Raw genomic sequence first — 21,171 nt, 5'->3', positions numbered from 1 at the left:
TTTGAAAGCATCTAGTTAGTTACTATGAGAAGAGAAGCCAAATTGAGTACAATGAAGGAAACTATCAAATCAATAACTATCCACCCTATTTCAAACAGTTGGTGAAAACATAAATCATAACCTATATCTTGATAATGATTGTTCCAACAAAAACACTTAATCTAAACAATAAAAGACACTTAAAATAAAATGCTCTTTCTTACCTAACTATTTTAAAGATCACAAAATGTAACCATGCGCTTGGTGAATGTAAATATTTGAAACTTACAATTTTTACTCATAAAAAACACATTGGTCGCTATCATCGATTTCTTGTAGCGATGGTGGCAAGTTGAGATCGATGAAACAGAGTTTTTTCTTTGAAGATGGATGAAGGTGAGATTTTTTGTGACCACCTAAGGCTTGACCAGAACCAAAAACCTTAGAACAAACCAAACATTTGAACATTTTATGATCACCAGTTGTTGTTGCAACTTCATTTTGAAGACAAATGTTTCTGTGACTTTTCATTGCTGTTGAACTTCGAAAGCTCTGTCCACATTCGTCACATTTATGCTTCCTACTATTCTTTATGAACTCGATCTCTTCCTTTGATCTTTCAACTTCTTGTGACTGTGATTGTGATTGTGATTGTGATTCTTCTTTGACAAAAACATCCATCTTCCATTTATCTCTTGATAGCATGATGAGAGTTTTAGCAAGTTCTTCTTCCGGAGAAGTTTCGGAAATCGAACTAACCGGTGAATGTGAATGTGAATCCATTAAGCTCTGTTTAAGCTTCTTTTGTTCTGAGTTTCTGATTCGGTTACGGTTGGATCGTTTCTGAGTGGTGTTCTTTGACTCGGTTTCACTCTCTCTGTCATGAACAATGTACTCTGAAAACTTGGGATCTGAAAGATTGATTACACTTTTTTCATCTGAATTTTCACGAGAAGATGAAAATGAGAGTAAGGTAGAAGAAGAGGGAGGAGTGCGGTGGTGGTGAGAGAGGGTGGCTAAATGAGCTTTCATGTGGCCACCCAGTGCTCTGCCACTGGTGAATGATCTTGTGCAAAGTTTGCATTTGTAACTCTCCATTTGGGAGTACAGAAAAGTAGAGGTGTGTTTAAGTGATTTTTGAGAAATTGTAGGGTTTTTTCTTTTTATAATTGAATAGTTTTTAAATGAGGGTAAAGTGGGAAGATAAAATTTGGTATAAAACATGAAATATTTACTAACATGTGAATTGATTTTGGAGTGGCAAAAAATTAAGAAAGTGTGATAGTGCTGCTAACTGCACGGTCAAGACTGCTGCAAATACTAGTTTTGTTTTGAATAAAGTACTGAGAATAAAAAGTTTTCAAAAAAATGAAAATAGTACTGAGAATAAAAAGATTAGTTGAAAAAAGCGTGATCGCCAACATGCAAAATTTGCATGGTACAACTTTTTAGTATAGTTATTGATTTCTGTTACTGAGTGTATGTGTTTCTTAGTTTTTCAATTTTAAATGGACACAAGTGTAATTTTTCAATTTAAGATAATTACTTTTTTTCACTGTTTAATTGAAGTTAATGTGTTTGCTAAGGTGAACACTCCTGTCACCTTCGATTTAGTTGGATATAAATACCCTTAAACAACTAAAAACTATAATTCAATGCCAAGTTATTTTATTATTTTATTTTATTGTAAAATAAATTAAAATTTTATTACAATTTACTCATGTCAATACCAAATTTAGTTTCATGGTATCAAAGAATTTACCAAATATCAATTGCAGTTTCATTCGTATGTATTATAGTTGGTGCAATTTTGATTTGTCAATTTGTGGTTGTATAATTTATTTTATTTTTTAAATAAACATACGGAAACAAATTTTGAATACAAGTACTGAGAATATAAAGTTCTCAAAAAAGAAAAATAGTACTGAGAATAATAAGAGAAGTTAAAAAAAATAAGTTAAAAAAAATGTGATCGTGAACAGGGAAAAACGACGTTTAAAATACAAATTTTGTCTTGAATGATATAAATTTTTATAATTATTGATTTTGTTAATATTGTATAGGAATGTCAATTTGCATTTGTTATGAGAATTTATGTGGGATTATTTATGCGAAACCCTCACGTCAAAGATTTTTTTCCTGCATAGATGGATGAAAATGTTCCCTTCCCTCTATGACACTTCCGTGCAGGGATGTGGAAGTACCCTCCATCCCAATCATATTATTCAACTTTTATATATAATATATTATAAATATATAATTATATAATTTTGCATATTTCTTTTATAAAAATAATAATTAATATATTAAAAAATGAAGAGTTATCGGCTGATCTTTTTTTTGTTTCATTGTATAATGTATTGTTTCATTATCCAAGTATCAAACCCTAAAAAACTGCATTCATTACATGCAGTGTACCCACCGATTATTTTTCTTCTTTTTTCAATTCTTTTGTCTTTTCCGCTCCTCATCTCCTTTGCCCTCATCATCGCAACAATCACTCTCATTTCTAACTTCGATATACTTCGATTAGTAACCTATTTTTTATTCAATTAATAAATTAGTGGTTATGTTTTCGTAATTGTAAATGTTTTTGCATTTTTTTTGTTATTGATACAAGATGTGTTTTTATTTTTTAAAAAAGAAAGATGCAAAATATATATTTTTAAAAAAAGGAAAAAATAACAAAATACTAGTGTCATAGTTTTGATAGAAAAATATAGAGTTTTTTTTATGACTCGATCTCCATGGATCTTCGATTCTTCTTGTCCCGTTGACATCCTTAAATACGTATTTTTCTTGTTTTTTCAATTTCAAATGGCACATGGTGTAATTTTTTAATTTAACATGATTACTATTTTTCACTATTTAATTGAAGTTTACGTGTTTGTTAAAAAAATTAATTGCTTTTTGTTCTATGTATCATTCTGGTGCAATTTGAAAGTATGAAATGTAATTTAAGAGGGGGGTCAATTAGATTTTCTAATATTTTTTAAATTTTCTTGATTATGAGTTGTGGCATTTGGATCGAACTTTAGAATAGATAAGGTTAACTTCATGGTTCGACAATTAGTCAAAGATGTGCATATCGTAGTCGAAGTCCATTCTTGCATGGAGAAATATGTTAGCTTGTTGTTTAAGTTAGCATGTTGAATTGAACCAATTTGTTAAGCCAATTGTTTAGTATGTTAGTTGAAAGTTAGAGTTTAATTTTCTTATAAATAACATACTAGTTCTCATTTCTCCATCAATCTCTGATAACCCTAATTAGAGGGTGAAAGTGGTGTGGTTGAGATTCAATTGTAAACATTATTCCCTAATGTGTAATTGAATCAAGAATCTAGTTTTTAACTACTTTGAATTGTCTTTCTCTTCTCTTCTCTCTTCTCTTTCTCTTTGTGATTTTTCTTGATAATCAAGAAATCAATCGTACTCTGTTTTTTGAGCATCGATTTTACAACAAATTGGTGCGGTGAGCGTAGAGAAGAATATGTCGTCAACAAAGTATGAGATTGAGAAATTGGTTTGTGGCGCTTGAAGACGCAAGCCTCATTGGTTCGACAGGGTTTGTTAGAAGCATTGAAAGGATCAAAGAAGATGAATGTTTCCCTAACGGAGAAGGAGAAAACGACAATTATCGAGAAATCCCACATCACCATCATATTGAGCCTTGGTGATAAGGTTCTCTGGCAGATTTCAAAGGAGAAAACTGCAACAGGTGTATGGAGCAAACTCAAGGATCTGTGTATGACCAAATCTTTGGTTAATCCTCTCTACCTGAAGCAAGTGTTGTATTCATTCAAGATTAGTGAAGACAAAATCTTGGTTAAGCAATTGGATATATTCAACAAGTTAATTCTTGATCTTGAAAATATCGAGGCCAAGATGATAAAGATAAATTGTTGTTGTTGTTGTTGTTGTGTACTTTACCAAGATCTCATGCCCATTTCAAAGAAACTCTCTTGCATGGAAGAGATTCGTTGACCTTTGAAGAAGTTCAATCAACCTTGTACTCTTAGGTTTTGAACAAACAAAAGGAGCACAAGCCATCTTCTGTTGGTGAAGGTTTGTCCATTAAGGGGAAATTCTTGAAGAAAGATGGTAGGTTTGAGAAGAAGAAGGGTAAATCCCTACATAATTCTTATGGTGGTAATGCTCATGCAATTAGGTGTTATCATTGTAAAAAGAAGGGTCATACAAGAAAGGTGTGCCCTGATCGACTGGATAATCAAGGTGGAAATGTTAATGGTGATGCAACCATCGTGCAAGATGATTATGAATCATCTGATGTCCTGGTGGTTTCAAACAGTGACTTTAGCAAGGAGTAGATTATGAATTAAGGTTGTACTTGGCACACGACTCCAAATAAAGATGCGTTTGAGGAATTGTGTGATAAAGATGGTGGACTAGTAATACTGGGAAACAATAGAGCCTGCAATATTATAAGAATTTGATTTGTAAGATTCAAGCTCCATGATGAGTCAATAAGGCTATTGATTGATGTTAGGTGTGTACCTGGTCTGAAGAGGAGTTTGATTTCTCTTGGTGAATTTGACAAGAAATAATATGTTTTCAAAGGAGAGTAAAGTATCATAAGGGTAATGAATGGGTCGAAGGAAGTCTTAAGAGGCATCAAAAGGCAATGCCAGTATACCCTTGAGGTTGAGGTTGTAAGTGGTTCAGCAGACGTGGCATGCACAAAATTTATATCGAAGATTGAGCTATGGCACAATAGACTTGGCCATGTCAGTGAAAGAGGTTTGGTCGAATTGTCAAAATAAAATCTGCTATGTGGTGGCAAGTTCGAAAAATTGGAGTTTTGTGAACCTTGTGTATTTGGTAAATCCTGTAGGGTGAAGTTTAACAAAGGTAAACAAAGAACACATGGATTCCTTAATTACATAAATGCTAATCTTTGGGGGCTTGTAAGGAATCCTTCACACTCAGGTCCAAAGTATTTCCTATCCATAATTGATGATTATTCCAGAAAGTTATGGGTATTCATCCAGAAGACTAAGGATGGAACTTTTGAAAATTTCAAAAGTTGGAAGACTTTGGTCGAAAACCAAACTAGCAGGAAGGTTAAAAGGTTGAGGACCGACAATGGTCTTGAATTTTGAAATGAGGCTTTCGGCATCTACTATGATGTGTCTGGTATTGCAAGGCACATAACTACTGTAGGGACTCCCTAACAAAATGGTTTGGCAGAAAGGTTTAAACAAACCATTCTAGAAAGGGTTAGATGGATGTTAGTTAGTGTTGGATTGAAGAAGGTGTTATGAGCCGAGGCTATTGCAACTGCAACATTCCTGATAAATAGGTGTCCTTCGACTTCTTTAGGGATGAAAACATCTGAAGAAGTTTTGTCAGGTCATCTACTAGACCTCGATAAATTTAGTGTATTTGGCTGTGTAGCCTATGCTCACATTAGGCAAGACAAGTTCGAACATAGAGCTCTGAGACGTATGTTCCTTGGATACCTTGAAGGAGTCAAAGCTTATAGGCTGTGGTGCCTAGATCCAAGTCACAAGAGGTGTATCATAAGTCGAGATGTAGTTTTCAATGAAACAAATATGAATTTTAAGAAAATTGACGATACTGGTCAAAATGCAGAGATCTCTGAAGAGGAGTCGGAACATGAAGAGATTCATGTTGAGGTGTAACATAATGATGCTGAATTGAATGACCTAGATGAAGTCAAAGAACAACCACAAGTTGCTGATGAAGATGAGGATATTGATAATGACTACTTGCTGGCAAGAGACAGGTCAAGACGAGTCATCAAGCCACCTCAGAGACTTGGTTATGCAGAACTCATAGCTTGTGCCTTAATCTCTGCAAGTGAGATTCTATATGAAGAACCTAGAGACTATAAGGAAGTTATGAGGAGTCGAGACAAGACTGAATGGATGAAATCCATGGATGATGAGATGGAATCTCTTCATGATAATAATACTTGGTAGTTGATCGAGAAACCTGCATGGGCCATGTTAGTCAACTATAAATGGATTTTCAAGGTTAAGGAAGGAATATAAGGAGTGATTTCGAAGCGATTTAAGGAAAAGTTGGTTGTTAGGGGTTTCACTCAGAAATAAGGTGTCGACTTCAATGACGTGTTCTCACCTCCTATAAAGGATAAATCTATTCGAATGTAGCTAGCCATGGTGGAAAAGTTTGACCAAGAACTTGAACAAATGGATGTAAAGACAACAATCTTGTATGGTGATCTAGATGAAACAATCCTGATGAGGCAACCTAAAGGTTTTGCAAAAAATGGAAAGTAAAATTATGTGTGCAAGCTGAATAGGCCGTTATATGGCCTGAAATAATCTCCTCAACAATGGAATAGAAGATTCGACACGTTCATGACACACATTGGTTTCACTAGGAGCCATTTCAACCGTTGTGTTTACATCAGATTTCAACCTAGATATTCACTTGTTATTTTGTTGCTTTATTTGGATGATATTCCCATAACAAGTAACAATGTCGATGATGCTATGAAGGTGAAGACTGAACTCGACAAGGAGTTCGACATGAAGGATCTGGGAGCTGACTTTGTAACATCCTAAATTCGATTAAATTATTTAATTGAATTATTTAAAAATTTTATTTAATTATTTGGTATTTGGTGTGCCTTTAAATAAAATTATATGATTATATGTTATTGGGGTGTAGTGGCAATGACTGGGTGTGGAGAAAATGTAGTAACTTGATAGAATAAACTAGAAAATAATTATAATAATTAGAATTTTAATTACTATTGGAAATACAATAAGAAAAATGGGTGAAATATGAGTTTTGAGCCAGTTATGTGAATTGAGGAAAATATATGGCAAGAAGAGAGAAGCTAGTAATAAGTTGGGCAAAAGCCATAATTTTAGGAAATATGGAGAACCATATAAATTCTAAAAGTTGGGCGAAAGCTAGGTTTTAGAAAATCTGACAATACATAAAAACAAGAGGCAAGAAGAACAAGGCTTTTGGGAAGGAGAGTTAGGTTTGAGAAGGGGAATCCATAAAAATTGTTCAATTTATCATTGTTGTAGGAAACCTAAGGTAAGACGGGAGAAAATACTTTCAATATGGGTGTTTAGCATGAAAGGGTGGAGAAGAGAGACTCTTACTCTCATTAGGAGTTGTGTAAATTTTGTTCTGTTGTGGTGTTGTTGTTGTCTGATTTTTGTGTGTGCTCTATTGAGAGATTTGTGTGCATTCTTGTATTTTAATTCAATACATATGTTAATGCCTTTGATAAGGTAAGGTTAATGTGATAAACTTGTTGATGTCATGTTATTTCATACTTTGTATAAGGTTAGGATAGCTATTTATTTTTGGATTTTTGTCTTGCCTTGCAATTGTGTGATGATTCGTGTTTGTACCCTTTGGAGAAAATTTTCCTAATAATAATTGAATCATGATATGTACCTATTGGAGTCTGATAAGTGTGTTTTTGGGGGAGGTTAGAACTCAAATATGCGAAATATGCAAGTTTTGAAATATGTTCAATAAGGAGGAAAACGCAAAAAATTGCAAGTAGACATCAGAGGGGATTGACCGCCTTATTTCATATATGACTTAAGTTTCAAGACTCAGATTAGGCATGGTTTGAAGCATTGAAAAGATAACACAATAATTTTTTTTTGAAGTAGAGAAATTAGGTCTAGGGGCAATACAACAGTAGCAGTTCACTAGTTTTTATACTAGAGGCGTAAACAATTTCAGTCTTGCGTTAGTCATAATGTTTCAGGCATAACTTGAGTTTCGTAAGTCCTTTTGAGATGTCGTCACTCATGTCAGAAACAGGATTTAATGATATTTTAAACTGGAGAGTTTCATAATTTTATCATGAGTATATAATTTTTCGTGCTATTTTGAAGTCAAACATCTTGTTTTAGAGTTTATGCAGAAATTATTGCAATACAGCTGAACTAAAAAGAATAGAATTTGAGTTCCGTAACTCTGCTGGAGGTACGGTTAAGCGTGTTTGAAATAAAGTTTAAATATATTTTAGACTGAAAATTTTCATAATTTATCATAAGTCTTCAATTTTGTGCTATTTTGAAGTTAGAAAAGTTTAGAGTTAAATCCAGAGTTTGAGTAATTTTGAGTGTTGTGACCTTTCGTTATCTTTTTAAAGAGTTTAAGAGTCTTATTTTGTTTGGTTAGAGTTTTTATAAAATTGTCAAAGTTGTTTTTGTGTTGTTTAGAGTTGGAGATCATAATATATGATACACTTGAGTTGAATTTGGAGCATTGTTGTTATTATAAGGTTACCTTTTGAGTAATATTTCTATGTATTTAAGGTTGTTAAGGTATAAGAGTTAAAATAGAGTTGTTGAGTAATTAATAATAATAATTTAATATTATAAATAATAATAATTTAGAGTTGAGTTGTACATATTTATTATTTACAGTTGTCAATAAAGTTGTTACAACAACCAATTGAGTTCACAAAAGTTATCTTTATGTGCAAGAGTTGACAGTAGAACATTTTTTAGCAGCTTAGAGTTATTTTAAAGTTGCAGGAATTATCATAGAGTTGTTTAGAGTTCTTTGGGAACTAGGTTGAGTAATAATACAACTTTATTCAGTTATTGATAACTTTTTTTAGTTATAATGTAATTATTGAATTTAATTATATGATGATGTTGTGTTAATTTCTATGAATTGTGATGATGATATGTTGATGTGTGAGCATGAATTATGTTGTTGAAATATGAGTATGTTGTAGTGGGATGAGAGTTCGGGAGGGGAACTATTATCATTGGGTAAATGCATGTTTTGTTTATTGTCGCAAGGGGACTTTAAACATTATGTTGTTGTTGCATTGAAGTGTTGTAACATGCATTCATTATGCCGTTGTTGTTAATGAAAGAGGCAAGTTGCAATCCGAGAAGGATGAATTGGTGATTTCTCACGAATCTGGGCAGTGTGGATTCGGGGTTCGAGCAAGGCAAACTCGGGTCCTTATTGAACCAATTGATGATGGTATGGTACCACATGCATATGAGTCTAGTTGAGGTTATGAGTCTTATCGCATAATATAAATGACGAATATGTGAAATTGTGTATGTTGATGAATTGGGTGTGAGAATGTTGTTGATTGGTTGTAAATATGTACATGTGTCTTGAGAATGTTTCTTGTGGATTCACTACTATCAAATTTTAATTGTGTATGTTGATGAATTGGGTGTGAGAATGTTTCTTGTGGATTCACTACTATCAAATTTTAATATTCAGAATACTTTTATAATAAAGGTTTTTAGGTTTCACGAGGATCACTAATGACAGTGTCTTGAGCATTGATACTCGTTAAATGGACGACAAATATTTGTTTAAGGATGATGAAGAAACTGAATAAACACACTTATATATTACCTCGGTTATTACTCAAAATCGAAGTAAAATGTGTTTCTTTTTAAATAAAAAACAATAAAATATGTTTCAACCCAAACACCACATACCTCTCGGTTTTTGTTAAAAACCGAGGGGGGAAAAGTTTTTTTAATACACAAATATTAAAATGAATTATTTAAACAAATCAAGAGTTTAACAATGGATTCTTGGAGAACATCCTATCTTTTCAAATTTCTTGCAATTAATTCTAGAGAAATTTCATTATCTTGAGCAAATATTATCATGGTAAATGATTTCACATGAAAGAGACAAAATATTTTCTTTGATTGACAACATTGGAAGATTATTACAAAAGTACAACAACAACATCAACATCATTATGTGAGATAGATTGAAAGGGGTTCCATAAAAGTTTCCCATGCAAAACAATGTCGTTGGTTGATGAAAAACTGCAGGTTTTTGCGTGGTAATTGACTACTGAAAAGTGGTAATCAATTACCACTGGCCAACAACTACATTTTTGAATTTTGACAACTAGTAATCGATTACCACAAAGCAATGGTAAAAAAATTGAAAAACCCGTAATCTGTTACCAATATCTGGTAATCTATTACTAGTAATTTGTTACCAATATCTTGTAATCTATTACCACATAGTTTTAACCAAAGAAAAGATTGTTTCAATGCATATAAAGTGTATTTTCCAAATCTTTTCAAAATATATGCATATGATAGAAATAAGATGAAGTAGAGGGTGTTTTTTGAGCATTTTAAAGTGATATAACAGGAATTATAATCAAACTTTAATCATGACCAATGATCTTAATTCTTTCCTTTGATTTCAAAGCATATGATCACTTGATCTTGATTGAGCTAGTCTTCTTACTTTTTCTTCTTTGATAAACTTGTGTCTTCATCAAAATCCAACTAAGATAGATGATTGAAATCTTCTTCACACAATTTTGATTTGTGAATTTCTAATTGTATAATTTATATTTAATTTTATAAAAAAAACAAATAGAAATAAATTATATATCAAAGTAAAAGTCATTTAAAGCCTATAAAAGGCTATATAGAAGCTTATAAACTAACAATCTACCATATAAAAGATTGGGGAGAACTTCAATGAAAAACCTTTGTTGCAGGTGCTCTTAGGACTTATTTGTCACTCTTTTAAATGGTATGAAAAATATAAATATATATTTTATTATTCACAAACTATGAAAATTAAAGAAATTCACCAATAGTTGGCATGTCAGGATGGTCAATGTTATGTTCAAGAACAAAGTCATAATTGGAGAAGTTGAGTTGATTGTTGCGTTGCGGTGGAGTGAGACCGACCCGCAAGGTTAATTTTCAACACTCAAGTCAATGAGGGAAATGAATAGTGTAATCTCAATTGGAAGTGAAAATCTTACCTGAAGATGGCACATTAATCCTCTTTAAATACGAGAGTCTATTAGAAACTGAAATATGAAAGAAAAAAAAATATGAAATGCGGGTGACCACTGAATGGATCTAGCGGCGAAAATATATTTTCAGATGGGTAACCCGAGAATGCTTGGCATTACATATGTCTATTTGCAACATACTTTGGTTCCTCTGTAGATTGGACTTTTATGCTCTATTGGACCCTTTTGACCAGCCCAAAACAATTTCCCCCGACCCTATGTCTTTCATTATGGAGGGCAGGGGTTTTGTAGTAAACAACACCACCCTCCTATGAAGTCTTAACGAAGAGTTGTTTGATGGACCATTTGATGGGCGCCATAAGAACATTCACACATGACATTTTAAGGTGCAACAAATGATTGATATGTTCCCCATATTCCAAGTCGTCGTCGTTCTGATTGCATCGAGGATACTAGGGTATCATTGTTAGCCTTGGAATTTTGGTGTAGTATTTAAACAAAAAAGGTGTGATATAAATCTATGAGATTACTAAGTATAAGATAATATAGTTGTAGTTTCGGAATTTAGATAGCTTCGATTGAAGGGGTGAGTTTGACTCGCTTATAAGCTGTTTTGGGACTTAGTCTATTTTGAGTTCAAGGTTTTGTTAACTAGAAACCTATCAAACCTGGTTTGGAATAATCTCAGGAACATATCCAAAAGTTTATGATCACTCTCTCTTTAAAACATGTTAAGAATCTCTAAAAGGTTTATGGTGATTTGACATATTTGATAAAAGTAGAAATGAGATAAATTCATAGGCTAAGTACAACGTTATGCTTCAAGGCGCGACATAAGAAACCTTTAACATGAGAAGTAATGAGATTTAAAAGATGGCCTGAAACAACAAGAGCAGTTCAAAACAGTTCAAATGTAGAAGATAAGTGAAAGCAGACTAGAATGTTGAAGCCCACGTAAGGGAATACGTATCGATTTCTGCAAAGATAATTTTATCAACAATTAACATTGTAATAGTATATAAAACAAGTTAAGTCATGTAAGCAAGGGTCACAAAATTCATTAAGTATTCTATATAGAACTTAAGTACCCAAGTCACATAGAGAAAATAGTTTGTGAGAAAATGTATGAATATGCGTCCTTTCTTTTAATCCTTCAAATCCTAAGTATTTATTTGAATGTTTTTTAATATGTTCTTTGTTTGTTCCTTACTTTCAAAGAAATTATGCATTTATTCCAGTTAGAGTTTATGTCCAAATTTTCGATATTCAATATCAATATTCAAAGTACAAACATATTTTCTTAAATCTCTTGCACAATATATCCTAGGATTTTTTTGAGTTTAATATTGTAAGTGAATGAGAACTTGTGATTTGATTTACCAAAAACAACGGTAAACAAATTGACACGTTGATCACACTGAACCACACCGAGTTTTTGACTCGGATTTCACATGTTTATTAGGTATTTATTATCATTTTGCTTGTGTTATGCTCTCTTTTATGTTGTTTTCAGGTATTTAGCTCTTTCGGGACCTTTTTAGAAGAAACAAAGCAAAAAGATAAAAAATTAGGGTTTTTCGGCAAATATTGTACACATGGCGTTATGCATGGCGGCCGCTATAGGAGAAGCCATGACACATCAGCCCTCAACCAGGAGGAAACCGCCACGACCCCATGAACTTTCCCATTCACACACATGGTGGGCGCCATGAAGGGGTGGCGGGCGCCACCTTTGCATTTCACTTCCCACTAAGGAGAAGTTGAAAGGCATCATGGTCTTTGCATGCTGCTGAGTTCCTCTGAATAGGTCGTTCCAGTTCATTTCCAAGGCATCCAACTTAGTTTACAACACTAAGACTATATTATCATCTGTAAAAGCGGTAATCCGTCACATCAAGGGGTTATCGCACCGTAGTGTAATTGAGTTGGAGCACTTTGATTTTGCTGTCGTCTTTATCTTTGAAGTCAAAGGTTTATTTTCCTTGTACCAGATTTAAAGCCTTCGTTTGTAGCAGGTTCTAATTTAATCGCTTTTATTTATTTTACTTGTCAAGCTTTACTTTATTTAATTTCTTGCCACGCTTTAATTTATTTAATTTCTTGTCATGCTTTACTTTATTTAATTCCTTGTCATTGTCTTTACATTATTTAATTTTCTCGCCGTTATCTTTATTGCTCGTTTTAATCGTTTTACACGCTTTACTTGTTCTTCACGCCTTACATTCTAAACTTCTTTTCATCATGTTCAACAACGTTGTATTTGTTTGTATTACCATGTCTGGCTAAATCTTTCAAAGGTTAGAATGTAAGGATCGCGGTTAAAGAGATGTTTCACACATTGAATCTGTAGAAATGTTGTAAAGGCTGTTTTGATTTTTAATTCGAGTTTTCTGAAACAAACTTGGTTAGTTTTAACTACTCAAGGAGTGAGAAAGCACCATGGCTTAGTTAACTAGGAATATTTATCACTTTAAGGAAAAACGATTTTTGAAACTATTTTCGGACGCGTTGATAGATTTAAAATCAGGAAACTCCTTGGGTAAAATTTTCAAATCAAAATAACTTTTCAACTAAGTTTACGAGTCTTATTTCTTAAAAATAAGTTTACTACTTTAGCGTTCTGTGCACCTTTTATAAGTGACAATAAAATGCCTTAATTTAAGGGTAAACTCGGTTCTGAATACGCGAAAGCGACAGTTCCTGTTAAATGGATTCTTTTCAAGAGTAGAAAATATTGCCCCATAAGTAGTTCTATTTAGACAATTGAAACATCGTTTAACTGACGTGAATTACATTCAAGCCTATCTTTATCTGCACTGTATTTATCATTTCCTGTTATTTTGCGACATCAATATCTCTTTTGTACCGCCTTAAATAAACATCGTAACAATAGTAATCAATAGATTGACGATTTGGTCTCTGTGGGATCAATATTCTTTTATATTACTCTGATGCGATTCGTGCACTTGTGAATAGAGTGATCACACATCCAGTGGGACCCTTTTGTGCAAGAAATTCAAAACTTTGCAGAAACTTTTTATGCATTTTTTGTTAATTTTGTTCTTCAAATATGAAATACTTTCAATGTCTGAGTGTTTATGCATCTGAGAAGTGGTAAAACTTTAGTTGAGATGACACGTCCAAAAAATGCTTCCCTTCCCCAGAATAATGCTCCAGATAATGAATATCAACCAACCAAATCAACGATTGATGCTGCAGGTACTTTAGCAACGGTTGGAGTAACTGCTCCTTTTGTAAGTCAGATGTCGGTTTCGACGACATTACCAAAAGTGGTGGTTCCCCTACCACACATAAGTAATAAATATTCCAACTAGCCCTAAGGTCTCACAAGCGATTATAGGAGACCATGTGCCTTCTTTTCTCCCAAGTTTCACACTACCCATGGTAGTAGGGAATATCCATATGGTATTCCAACTTCAATGATGGCAGGCCTACAAACCAATGAATCTACAGATGCAGATAATGCAATGACTGTTGCATCCCCTCTCAATCCATACTTAGAATTGTGATCTACTATAAGCAATCCTAGTCGAATGGCACAACCACAATGAGGGTTAGGATATATCCCTCAAGGTATGCCACCCCTAACCTCTAGTCCCCTCATGCCTGTAAGGTAAAAAATGGATCAAAGAAACCATGATATGATGAATATGCTCACACATCAAATTGGTATTATGTTTAATCCTTTGATCTAATACACAGACCATATTTACCAACAATTAGCACATCAAATGGGTTGAATTACTAATTTATTTGGCACTCCTCATGCGCCTATCCAGCCAATCTCTAAAGTATAAGAAGGCGTGAGAACTTAAAACCCAGATCTTCCTAATAACCAATGGAAACAATGGATTATGCCCCAACAAGTCGAACAACTTGTACAAGGGGTAGTCAAAATAAGCATAAGTCAAAATGTCCCAGAGTTAGTATTGGTCAATAGAAATCAGGATGCAGACCAAGTAATTAGGAATGTCCAGCAAAATAATTTTTTTTTTTGAGGGGGGGGGGGGGAACATAGCCAATGTTGGTCTCCATATACCAGACTTTGTTTATGAATTGTCTAAGTATGTATTGAAAATTGAACTCCTTAGGGTTGGAAAATCCCCAAATTTACTAAGTCTGTAGGTGACACCTATGAGTCTACTATCGAACACATTGCTCGATACCAGATATAGGCTGGTGACTTGGCCAATAATGAGAATTTGAAGATGAAATATTTTCCTAATTCTCTGACCAAAAATGCTTTCACCTGGTTTAATACCCTTCCTCCAAATTCCGTATGTAACTTGAATCAATTAGAAAGGGTGTTCCATGAGAAGTTCTATATGGGCATGCCAAAGATCAGTTTGAACAAGTTAGCCAGCGTATAGAGGAATTTCTCTGAGGCGATAAATGATTATCTCAATAGGTTTAGGCTAATGAAGTTGAGATGTTTTACTCAAGTGTATGAACACGAGTAAGAGGCAATGGTTGCAGGAGTCTTAGTCTATTCCATTAGGAAAAAGTTAGATACCCAATATCTAAGGGATATGAATCAGTTATAAGATATGGTTAAGCAGGTCGAACAGTTAAAAGCTGAAAAGGCCAGGTCGAATAAATACCATAAGAAAGAAAAAGTTGCTTATGTAGAAATAGATGAAAACAAGAATCTGATATATCATTTGAATATGTCGAAGAAAATGAGGTTAATTAGGCAAAACTAAAGTCGAGTCCTCCATATATTTGTAAGGTCTTAAGACCTTCTAATGGTAAAAAACCTGTCGACCCTAGTAAAAACAAAAAATTCATTATAAAAACTTATACGTTTGATGTGACTAAATGTGATTAATTTTTTTATCTTTTAGTTACCAATGGTCAGATCATAGTTCCTGAAGGCCTAAAGATACCACCATTGGAACCATAAAAGAAAAAGATGTTTATGCAAGTATCATAATTTTCTTTGTCATAAACCTCCTAATGTGTCCTTTTCAGGGATCACAATAAAAGAAAATTGTTGCCAATCGTTGAAGTTTGGAGACAAAAGCAAACCTTCGATGAAGATTGATTATGACCCTCTACAAGTCAAAGAAGCAAATTTCTCCAAACCTGTTGATGTCATAATGGTCAGGATCACTACAGATTCTAGTTTGAATGCATGAGATGACAGTATGTTGGATATGCTGAGAAGGTCAAAGTTGTTTATCCAAAGGCTGAAGAGGAATTGATTGATTTCCTCAACAAATGCAAGATGAAAGACCCTGAAGTTATGTTGTGCCCTCATTGCAGCGCTGTCTTCGACAAAGTGGCCACTAAGAGCCTAAAGGATTTCAAACATTAGCCACCTAAGAGGAGTCATACGAATTAAAAAAGGCCCCAATATACCTTCGATAAAAGAGGCGTTCCTTACTAAAAACCACAAGAACCCTCATGCCAATGGAGGAGTCGAGACTTAGATGTCACCAGGTACTGCTCCTGTTGGTGAGTGGGTTCGACTTGTGGGAAAACCCAATACTGGCCAATATAAGTGGAAGGTAATTGAGGTAAGTGTGAGTTCCTTGTATATTGACAATTCCCAAATCTCCAATAAGTACTCGTATGATTCAAAGAACTATTTAGGTAAAAATTTGATGACTCTTACTCAATGGAGAAAATATTAAAGAAAAAAGAAAGTGGCAGTTTAGGTCGAGGAATCAAGTAAGAATGGTAAAATGCCAAGGATGGAAGAAGTCCAATTTATAAAGAAACCCCTAAAGGTAATATGCTTCCCTCCGTTTCCACCAGTGGTAAAATAAAATGGCAAAGAACTTGTGCCAAATGAAGATGACGAGATGCTGACCGATTATTTTGATTCAGGTTCAAAAGGGGAACTAACATCATATGTGATATTGTGTCTGTCCTTTGTATAGAATATGACACTGTAACTAAGATAACAGAGAAAGAAGATGATGGTATTGCAGAAGAAATAGTGAGCCACAAATCTATTTGTTATTATGTAATGAGTAACATTTGTGTCAGGGAAGAAAAAGCCTCTTTTGAAAGGCCCAACGTAGGGATAAAACAACATCTCAAACCACTGTTTATTTGGGTAAAGGAAGATGCAATGGGCGTTAATAAAGGGCTAGTTAATGAGGGAGAAACTGTAAATTTGATTTCGCATTTCTTGTTAAATAAAATTAGAAAGTTTGATACAAATTTGCGACCCCGTAATATGGTTATGTCTAATTATGAGGGAAAAACAAGTTACTCCTCAGAAGTTATTGAGGTTAACATTGGTGTAGGAACAATAAAAAGACCAACCTTATTCGTGGTTATTGTGTCCAAAGTGAATCATAATTTACTATTAGGACAAGGGTAGATCCATGGCGTAGGAGCAATATTGTCGACACTACACCAAAGGATTTCTATATGGCAACCTGATGGAGTTGTCGGAAATATTGAGGTCGACCAAAGTTACTTTATGACAGATATCAATAAAGTAAATAAAAGGACATTCGATAAGAGGTTGCATCCAACCCATGACTTTATGTGGGAACATGAAAATATGGGGTGAAGGTTCGACTACAATTATTGGGTGGTTGATAGAGAACAACGATGACCGAGTCCAATGCTTTGGCTCAGATTTCGACCTACATGGCTGAAAATAGAATTAAAGCAGTCTTGGAGGCCAATTTCCAACAAAGAATGGTTGTCGAAGCAACTAAAATTGAAGATGATATAAAAATGGAGGTTGGTCAAAATCCAACGCCAAACAGCCAGAGGCTTGATTGTATCTACAAAATAAGCCTTTGGGATTTGAAGAAGGTCTCTTAGCTTTAGCTAAAAAGATACAAACCCAAGATCCTCTAGAATAAGTCGATATAGGAGATGGAGGAATAAAAAAGCCAACATATATAAGTATCAAGATCGATCCGATCATGAAAGTCCAAATGATTGAACTGTTAAAAGAATTCAAAGATAGCTTTGCATTGGACTATGATGAAATTCCAGGGCTCAACCGAGAGTTAGTAGAGTTGAAGCTACCAATTCGACCTGATAAAAGACCAGTGAAGAAGATGCCCAGAAGGTTTACACCAAAAGTGATGTCGAATATCAAAGTGGAAATCGAAAGGCTTCATAGAAATAAATTCATAAGAACTACCAGGTATATCGAATGGTTAACAAATATAGTTCATGTCATTAGAAAGAATGGAATTCTTAGAGTTTGTATAGATTTTAGGGACTTAAATGTTGCTACTCTAAAAGATGAAAATCCAATGTCTTAGAGACCTAGGTACCTATGAATGCTTTTAGTATCTAATTCCTCTAGATGGTTATGGGCATCATCGAAAGAATGACAGAAATGCTAATCGATTCAGCGACATGCTTTTAATATCTAATTCCTCTATATGGTTATTTTGGATATAACCAAATTTATATTATAGAAGAAGATGTGTTGAAAATGGCGTATCGATGTCCTAGAGACCTAGGTACCTATGAATGGATAGTAATTCCTTTTGGCCTGAAGAATGCTGGTGTAACTTATCAAAGGAAAATGAATTATATATTCCATGGTTTCATTGAGACCTTCATTCAAGTATACATTTCTTTCATTGAGAACTTGGTCAATACATCAATCACATTACTTTTCTTCTTAATTAAGTAGGTACACAACTTTCTGCTATAATCACGAATAAATGTAACAAAGTACTTGTTACCTCCAAGTGAATCTACCTGGAGAGGACCATATACATCTAAGTAGATTATCTTGAGAGTGACTTTCGACTTGCTTCTTGCATCATTGCTGAAGCTATTCTTGTGTTTCTTTGCTTGAACACGTTCTTCACATACTTCTAGAATATAGATTTTTGGCAGGCCTGAAACCATGTTCTTCCTCTTTAGATTACTAATGTCATTAAAATTCAAGTGACCAAGTATCTAATGCCATATCCATTCATCTCTGCTAACTGCACTCGCCAGACATTTGTGTCCTAACACATCAAGTTCAATCCTGAAGGTTCTATTCTGAGACACTTGAGTGTTCAAGATTAACTTGTTACTTGAGTCGATCACTCTCATCATTCTATCTTCAGTCAATACTTTGTAATTCCTCTTTATCAGCTAACATATACTTAGTAGATTAGTCTTCATTCCAGGTATGTACAATACATTTGAAACTAATGATTTCTTACCATCCTTTCTCCTAATCAGAACATCACTAATACCTTCAGCAATTAAGATATTATCGTTTGCAAATTTTACCTTGTTCTTCAACGAGGGACTGATGTTGATAAACCAATCTTTTCTTCCATTCATTTGTGACGAACATCCTGAGTCAAGATACCATTGATCTTTGAATCTTTCTTCTTCTTCTTTTGTTGTGACCATTAGCATCATTTTGTCTTTTGTAAACTTTACATCACTTTCTTGATCTTTCTTGCCTCCTCGACATTAACTTGCATAATTATCATACTTTTGACAATTGTAGCACTGAATATGACTTTTATCAGGTTTTCTTCCATCACCTCTTCCTCCACCTGTACCACCACCTTTGTGATTGCCTTGGTTAGAAGATTGTCTTTGCATTTGCCTTTATTCCATTTCCCTGTGCCTTTCTTTTCTTTAGCCGTCTAAGCCTACAAAGCTACGCCAGTCTTCGACTTGCTTGCAGTTCTTTCAACCATTCTTTGTTTGTGAGATTCAAGACTCCCTTGAAAGTTTTCTTTTGTCATATTTCACAAATCCTTTGATTCTTCTATGGCTAGTATCACATGATCGAACTCTGGATGTAATGACATCAAAATCTTTGACACTAAAGATTTTGATGTCAACACTTTTCCACACATTTTGATTTGATTCACTAGTCTTATTACCCTAGTGAAGAAATCAGTCACATTTTCATTGTCTTACATCTAAAGCAATTCATACATTCTTTTGTGAGTTTGTAACATCACCTCCTTCACCATCTCAGCGCCTCCAAGTGATTTCTCTAGAATATCCCATGCTTCCTTTGCTGAATCTACATTCCCGACTTTCTCAAAGTTGTATGGATAAACATATTGATGGATTAAAAAGTGAGTCTTGTAATATTTCTTCTTCAAATCTTTGTGTGCAGCCTTTTGTTCATCGTAGCATTCTCTCCAATTTGTGTTACTCCATTCTTCACAAGATCCCAAAGATCTTGATAACAGAAAAAAATCTTTATATGCTTACATTAATTTTCATCATTGTTACCATTCAAGATTAGAAGATTCGCTGGAAAATGTTCGTTCAGATGATTCATCGTGATTCAATGCGTCCCAAAGATCGCACAATTAGTGCTCTAAATACCAGATGTTGAAAAAACTCCAATCATGAAGTCAACATAATCAATCTTTTTTATTGATCATGTTTTTTTATTGATTACGCCTCTTGTTCTTCACCCTTACCCAGGTGAAACAACCTGCAAGAAGATTCTACGCTCCACGGAGAATTGAAAGAAGAAAAATGAGGTAATTGAAAAGGGAGAAAAAAATTCTAGAGGAAGAAGAAAAGAATTGTATTTTTGTATAAACTGTACTTTAAGTGTTTGTTATAACGTGTGTTAATCACAACTGTGATTTCAGAAACTACGCAATGCTACTACAAAAGTTTTTTATAAATGAAATAGACTTTCTCTTTATTTATAGATGAGATTATTTACACTTAAAGTAATCACAAAATAACTAACTCGACTAAAACTAAGCTAAGTCAGTCTTCTTCGACTATGTCAAATTTGACTCATTCGACTGCTACATGCTTCGGCTACATGCTTCGACTACATGCTTCGACAAGTTGTATTTGTCTTTCTGTCAAATACAACTAGTACAGACTCTTCGACGTTCGTCGAATACAGACACGCTATTTCGACTTCGACACAAAGAATTACATATTTAACAGTGACGAGTGACTCATCCCCCACAATATAAAGAGACATGGCGAGCTCGCCGCGTGTCTGACATGTGTTTTACCTCGCCAAACCTCTTTATTGTCTTCTTTGTGCCTCCCTCAAGTAGGAGGCAAATGGACCGGGTTTGTTGGTACTACGTGGGTTTGAGTCATAATATAACCGTCTAATTATTCTAATCATTTATGTTATATTTGGATATTTTAAAAAAAAATAGAACGAAATGGAATATGAACAAAGTGAAATATTATTATCTGAATATTTGAATAAAAAATAAAAATAAAAAAATAATATTTTGCTCTTATTTATACATACAAAAATGAAGTTAAATGATAGAATATAATGTATTTTATCATCTTCCGACTCATTTTATTCATTTTCCGACTCATTTTATTCATTTTTTATCAATCCAATAAATAAAATACAGCTTATTGCATTTCATTCCATTCCTTCTATCCATACCTAACAAAAAAAAATAACAAAATAGAAAACTGGAAAAACAAAGGAAAAAGAAAATTTG

General features: G+C 33.9%; 1 protein-coding gene across 1 annotated transcript; it reads right to left on the bottom strand.

Annotated features, from left to right (window-relative positions):
* Window positions 1–1,201, bottom strand: LOC127120612 (zinc finger protein ZAT9). Its single transcript, XM_051051118.1, has one exon. It carries the CDS (start codon window positions 1,075–1,077, stop codon window positions 274–276), a length of 804 nt encoding a protein of 267 aa, XP_050907075.1. The 5' UTR covers window positions 1,078–1,201; the 3' UTR covers window positions 1–273.
* Between the last annotated feature and the right edge of the window lie 19,970 nt (window positions 1,202–21,171).

The sequence above is a fragment of the Lathyrus oleraceus genome, chromosome 2 (assembly GCF_024323335.1).
Source record: "Lathyrus oleraceus cultivar Zhongwan6 chromosome 2, CAAS_Psat_ZW6_1.0, whole genome shotgun sequence".
Taxonomy (NCBI): domain Eukaryota; kingdom Viridiplantae; phylum Streptophyta; class Magnoliopsida; order Fabales; family Fabaceae; genus Lathyrus; species Lathyrus oleraceus.
Note: the sequence above shows the minus strand (reverse complement) of the source record. Positions and strands in the feature narration are given on the sequence as shown.